We start from the raw sequence: 7,310 nt of genomic DNA on the forward strand, positions 1-7,310 counted from the left end.
AGAGAGAGAGAGAGAGAGAGAGAGAGAGAGGGAGGAAAAAGGGAAAGGCCATAGTTGCCCCACTTCACCCCAGTCACCCCTTGCTCCATGCCGCTGCCACACTGACTGGCTCGTACCAGCTCTGTCTGCCTCATCAAATTGTCCGGACCAAAATTGCAGGGTGGTGTGGGAGCCACGTCTGTAAATATGGCTGGAAATGTGTCCCAATTTCTTTTTATGGCTTTTGCTGTGTGTCTATCCAGGAATGTTGGGACAACATGTTTAGCCAATGAACAGATGGCCCAAACTAAGCAATAATCAAATGGGCCTTTCAGGCTTGTTGTGTTTGCTAAATAAAAAAAATCATACAGGGATTCAAGTTCAATTGAATCTATCACTCAAAATATTCCTTAAATATCATGCAGTACCATTCAAAAGTTTGGGGTCTGTAAGAAGGCTCTATTTATTTGAACAAAAATCCAGTTAAAACAGTAATGGTGTGAAATATTATTACAATGTGAAATAAATGTAAAATGTAATTTATTACTGTAATGGCAAAGCTGAATTTTCAGCAGCTATTACAATCTTCACTGTCACGCGATCCTTCAGAAATCATTCTAATATGCTGATTTGCTGCTCAAGAAACATTTCTTATTGTTATACATTTTTTAAATGGTTGTACTGCTTAACATTTTTCTGGGTATCTAACTGACCCAAAACCTTTGAACGATAGTGTAAGTATCCTCAGTTTTACTTTAAGCTATGTATTTACTATCCAAAACTAGTGAAAAAATCTAAATGACAGATTTCTTACACGCTGATGAATTGATTGAATTATGGCTCTGTCTTGGGCTGGGTTTCAAATGTTCCAAATAAAGGATGCACCAATATTAAAATTCAGGCTGGTATGGCTGATTATGTTGTTTATGGCCAATGGTAAAATATTATTTAAATTTTAAAAATTGTATCTAAATAAAAATTGTATCTAAAATTTTATCTAAATAAATCAAACACTTAAAAACACAGATTTTAAAAGCTCCAAGTGAATTTATGAATCAAAATTGTATATTTTACAATTTTGTTGTAAATAAATTTAAATATTTCTGTAATATCGATCAATCACCAATATGGTAGTGATATATTGTGCATCCCTTATTCCAAATATACCTATGATGTCCAAAAATGCTTTTGAGCTAGCATCTCACTAGGTTCCGAGACACAAGAGTAGTGTGGAAATTAAAAGAGAGATGATGTGTAAAGGAGCTACTGACCTGCCGGTTCCTCTCATCCATGATCCGTGTGATCTGTATCTTCTTCCGTCCCATCTTGGCGTCCTGCTTGGTCTCTCCGACACTCCGAGAATATCAGAAAAACACGAGAGTTTGTCTGCCTTCACTCCCCTAGCACATTTTACTCCACTCTTTCTTCTCGAGACTTTCTCTCTCACTCTATTTCTTTCTGTGTCTTTTTCTTCAGGTGTCCACACCACGATCTGTGAAACTGAATGAGAGAAGGAAAGAGAAAAAGAAAGAGACAGAGACACACACAGAGACAGAAAGAGAGAAAACACATTTTAAATGTGCAAAACTCAAAAGAGGAGGTATGATGCAGATGAAAGTGACTAAATGCAAAGTGTTCCACTGCCTAATATATGCAGGAAGGATATAAGACTGAGACCCACAATGATTTCTTATCTTCACACCTGCTTCTCTGCAACAGCTGGAGATCGGCCCACTCACATGTATTATTAGTCTCCAAAACGAAAACACTGGATAGTAGATTGGTAATTGTGATGCTAATTCCCCCTATTTTTATATTTAGATTACCACTGTTGATTTCTAAAACTGACTTAATCTTTAACAATCCTAATAGTTCAAATTGTAAAATTGTACTATACATTACAGTGAATGCAATGTAATCTTAATAATGTTGTGATGCCTAAATTCACATTTAGTTTTGTTTTTATTTAGACAAAATATATATATTTTTTATTATTTTATATAATGTAATTCTGACTGTTATCAGCCATAACAAGAAAATAATTATCTGCTTTTTGGTACTGGCCAGGACTTCAATACTCAAACACATCTCTTTACGTACCCTGCAAAAATATCTACTCAATCCTATCTGTCAAACGCTCCAACACAACTTTCTCTCAAGTGTAGACTCCCTAAAACAATCTTTAATAAGCATCATAATGGTGTCCCATGGCTATGTGACAAGCAGTTAACTGAATGAAAGTAAGCAGACTAATAAGCAGAGACGAAAAGCATGCGGATGCTTCCTGCTGACTTCAGGCTTAAAGAGAAGAAAGCCTTAGCAGATAAGCCAATATGACACCAATAAGCGGGTCATAAAGTCATATGTCTGGTTTCAGAATGCACACAGTGCATAATGTCTCTTCAGTCATCTCGTCCTGTTTTCTTTACTCGTTTCCCTCCTTCCCACATATCTCTCTGTCTGCATCTCTCTCTCTGACACAACCTAGGACACAAGCACAAACACCGTGCCTCTGCACAGCATCTCAGGAGACAGCAAGCAGGCCTCATTCTCCCTCTCATAAACCCGGCTGCTGCCAGCTCTCACTCCTAAGATGATTAAGAGTGCACCCAGTCTCGGGCTGACATTAGTTTAAATCCTCTGGGCCAGATGAGGCAATTCACACGTGAGAAAGAGCGTGGAAGCCAAGTCAAGAAGGTTCAGAGCACAGTTTGCCCCCGGGGAGCCCACGAGTCGCTCCCTCTCCCAATTCTGTCCCTGTCTTCCCTTGCTAACCTGCCCACAAAGAGCCGGCTACCTCTCAGAGGAAGCATTCATCATCTCCATCCAGAATGGACACAGATGAACACGTAAATAGAAAATGCCTATGTAACCACGTCTCACATCTGAGAGACGCTGAGGGAGGGCAGAAACTCTCTCCTCCAGAGAGGCCGAAAGAGCGCGACGCGCTTTGTAGCCGCACAATGCCAGCAAAAAGATGTGGAAGTTGATGACCAGGAGGCTGTGAGTGACCCACAGGAAATAAACACTTTAATTACTGACTGAACAGAAACGGGTCTTTAGGTGTCTGCAGGTCTCTATTAGGAGTGAGATCACGCTGTCTGTCCACAGAAGGAAACTCTGACAACAGGCAGGCAAAATCAGACATTTCCCTATACCACATCACGCCAGGCCACTGAGTCCAACACTGTTCTCTCTCAGTCACCATGTCCCCCCAGCAGGAAGGAAAAACAATCAGCTCTTCGTTCGACGCTCATCCTCACGACATGTGCATATTGTTTGTTATGAGTGGCGGGCATATTCAAACTTTCATGATGAAAATGTGTTTAGAAAACCTATACAACAATGGAAGTTTTTCCAGGGTGATTTGAGTAAGGTGAAAGAATGCAGAGTGGATTGACAGAGGGATTATTCATTTATTATTTATTATCATTATTATTATTAATTTAATCACTGAATTTTAAAGATATACACTATTGTTCAAAATTCAGTGTATTTTCAAATGTAATTTATTTCTGTGATGGCAAAGCTGAAATTTCAGCAGCCATAACTCAAGTCTTCAGTGTCACATGATCCTTCAGAAATCATTCTAATATGCAAATTTTTTGATCAATAAAAAAATCATATTATCAATACTGAAAAACCTTCATGGCGGAAATGTGTTTACAAAACCTACAACAATGAGAGTTTTGGGGGATGATTTGTGTTGGGTTGAAACTATGTTGAGTGGATCGACTGCAAATGCATCACAATCTATTCACTGTCGATGAACAACTTTAAACTTGAGAGATTTAAACCGAAGCGTTTATTTGTTCACTTTTTAATCAGTCAAACTGAAATGAAAACATTTGGATTAACCATCCGAAGCTTACAAGCTGCTTGATTGAAAATGTACATGGTTGAAGCTGGGGCTTTATCTGTGTTTGTTGTGTGCATAACAATGCTGTTCTGCTTATCCAAACACAACACAACATAATTACATGTATCCAGGCTTGTAGCTCTAAATCGTATTTGTGAGCTGTCATGCTCGTCTCAGAGACTGCGGGTCCAGAAGCGTAATGCATTGTGTCATGACATTTCTGTCAACTTAACAGACATAGACAAGCTACGGTCCTGCAGCGCAGGCAGGCTGACTGAAGCTCTGAAAGACTTGTGTTGCGCACGCCAGAACGGGACTCTTTTACCTCAAGAGTGTGTTTTGTTGATCGTGAGTCTCTGTTTATTTCTATGAGACATTCTGGCACACTGGTGGAGAGGTGGTGTCTTGTACAGAGATACAGGAGAATGGATGTCATTTGGCCCTGTTTCATAAGGCCTGGTTTCACTCAGGTTGTACATGAGCCTAGACATTTGTTTAGACTATAATGTTAATTTAATATAAAATTACAGAACATGCACAATTATAGAATTAATTAAAATTAATTATATAGACAGAAGTAATCAAAAATATGGGGTTGGTAAGAATTATTTTTATTTTTTTAAGTAGTCTCTTATGGTCACCAAGGCTGCATTTATCAGAAATGCAGTAGATATTTAGCACTTTCACACAGAAAAACAAATGGGAAAAAAAAACAGTCTGGTGTATTCTAGTTCATTATAAACACTTGTTCTCTGATTATCTCACTGTACTGACTGTGTTGATGATATATTGTACATGGCTTATCTGCTACAGTCATATTTATCTGAAGGGAGCAGTGTATCTGATAGAAACACTGTTTGTTTTACACATTTACAGTGAGTGAGAATGTGCACGTGTAAATAATCTCTCCTTCTACCAGCCCTACAGATTCTAGCTTTCGTGACAAACAGGGAGTTTCTTTATGGTCTTTATGAAGAAAAAAGTGCCAAGAGCATGATCATTTAATGCTGTCAATCACAATGCTAATGATACATAAACGGCTGCTTAAACCTCATTCCAATGACAATGCTTCTGGCATCTCTCCTCCCTCACTTCACCTTCATTTCCTATCATTAATCTGGTCCAGGAGAGTGCATTACAGCTCAAGTTGAGTCAAGTCGAGTCAAGTCCCTTCATTCCAGACAGCCAGAATAACCTGTTTACCTCTCAAATCACTTTTAAATGGCTACTGTGCTTGAAAATGAAAATTCTTTCATAATGTACTATGTCTTCTGCAGAACACAAAAAAAGGAATCATTTTGAGGTTCAGACAACAATTGGACCCCATTTACTTTCATTGTTTTACAAAAAAAACAAATGTTTAAATGTCTTTTGTGTTGCACAGAAAAACACATACAGTACACATACAAACACAACAGTCTAATATTTAGCATATCTCAAAATAAATTTACTTGCGATATAAAATGAATAATTTAGACAAAATTGTGTATTAATATGTGAATTTTAATATCAGTTTATCAGTATTGGCCAGAACTTTCATATCAGCGTATCCCTATTAAAGATTACATGAAACTTACATGAAATTGCCTCTCTTGCAGTCACAATTTGTGACTGTGGTCAGTGTTTATTACTGTTTACCTCAGATCAGCATAAAATATACTGTATGTAGTAACCTCATAGCTGAATTCAAAAGCAGAAATCACATCAAAAACACAATCAGCAAAAATAAAATTAAAATAAAAAAACCTGTCTGAGCTGAGTTTATAGAGAAGTAGGGTGAAAGCACTGGGGCTTGCTGGCTGTGGGTGGGATCCACTAAGGGCCTGTTGGATCACACCAGCACTCCAGGACATGGGCAGCAGAGCCAGCAATTCGAAACCACCGCTGATTACATCAGCTCTCCTGAATATTACACACTCTTTCACTGCACACTATCAAGCCAAAAATGAACAGCAGAGAATGTAAAACTATGCGAACATTAAGATAACTGACATATGATGTAATTTGTGGCAACAGTACAGTTCTTGAGTAAAACATTCAATAATATATTTGCAAAAAATGCATTCCAAATGCGCTCTTGATGCGGTGCACCTGGTCAAAAGTTTATCTTGATTTAAACCAGTCCAGCATTTTTGAAAGCTGCTTACCAAACATTTGCAGTGCCTATGATCAATCAGCAGGGAATATGTCTCTATAGGAGCAACTGCCAGGGCCTGACATGAAAATCAATAGGAGTACATGACCCACAGAATGTGCACAGCAAAGCCGATCTCTAGTGAGACATGTCCATGTGCTCACTGCGCTGACCCTGACCTCGCTACACATGGGTCATTCTCTTGCTCACGAACGAACACAGGTGCACATACTGGACAAACACACTCTCTCACACACACTGAAAAAACTTCTCTTGCCTAACATAATATAGGTTTGGTTTCCATGTGAGATATTAAACATCTCACACAGCTCAAGATGTGAAGAGGAGAGGCCCCACCTGACATGCTGACACTCCCTTGTCTTATAAACAAGTTAACTCCCATATCCTTCATACTGCTCGGGAGGATTGTGTATTGTAACTGAGATGATCCCATGATGAGAGGGTCTATATGAATGTAAATGATTGCGTTGTGCATGCGTGTGCGAGTGGGTGTGTGTGTGTGTATGTCAGAAAAACAAGCCGTGTGTTAGCGACAGGTGTCTCACTCTCTCTCCCTTCGGAACATGCCAATGTGAGAGTGGGAGGGCTGGTACTGGGGTCAGGCCTTTTCACACTCAATAAAACATGCCCTACTCCCACTGTAATTACCGCACACATACACACACTCAAACACTGCGTTCCCTCATCTGCCCGCCAAACCATTACTACCTCACTTTTACACAAACCTATCATTTTGGAGAGTGTTCCTCTAAGCCCTTATCCGTTTAAACTGGGGTTTCCTGAACTATATTGAAAACATATCAAGAATATGAGTGACTACAGGCTACAAATAAACTTCCACGTACTGTATATTTATAGAGCTCAACAAGTGTGAAAGTGTTTTCCATTGAAAAAAGTTTGTTTACACATTAAATTGAAGTCCAAAAGTATTTTAAAAGTATAAAGTATTAAAAGCATTTTTTCTGGCAAATAAAAAATGATGCCAAAAATAAAATATTTGTAATTTAATTTTTTTTTAATAATAATTAAAAGAAAAAGAAAAAAAATCACAGATCATGCATAAATTGACTACTTCATAACGGCTAATTTTGAATTCTTGTTTTTATTTTAAATTTGAACTTTTTGAAAATGTGAAAATGTAAAAAGATATATAAAAAAATATATATTAAAATAAAAATTAATAAACTATACATACACGTTATATATATATATATATATATATATGTGCACCAACTTTTATTACAACAATTTACTGTTGGCCTAACAAGCCCTACCAAAAACTTTACAAAAGTGGCTCGGCACTAAATATTCTAATAT

The 7,310-nt window shown here is 37.9% G+C and overlaps 1 protein-coding gene across 7 annotated transcripts in view; it reads right to left on the reverse strand.

The window, feature by feature from the left end:
- The window catches only part of LOC107564382 (myocyte-specific enhancer factor 2A-like), an 86,152-nt gene that overhangs the window by 52,116 nt on the left and 26,726 nt on the right, over positions 1–7,310 (reverse strand). For all 7 annotated transcript variants that reach the window (XM_016249448.1, XM_016249446.1, XM_016249447.1 and 4 more), the window contains one exon: positions 1,251–1,479. In XM_016249448.1, coding sequence (XP_016104934.1) covers positions 1,251–1,304 — 54 coding nt within the window. In that variant the 5' untranslated portion in view covers positions 1,305–1,479. The remainder of the gene's footprint in view (positions 1–1,250; positions 1,480–7,310) is intronic.

This window comes from Sinocyclocheilus grahami, unplaced genomic scaffold, assembly GCF_001515645.1.
Source record: "Sinocyclocheilus grahami isolate Dianchi unplaced genomic scaffold, SAMN03320097.WGS_v1.1 scaffold928.1, whole genome shotgun sequence".
Taxonomy (NCBI): Eukaryota; Metazoa; Chordata; class Actinopteri; order Cypriniformes; family Cyprinidae; genus Sinocyclocheilus; species Sinocyclocheilus grahami.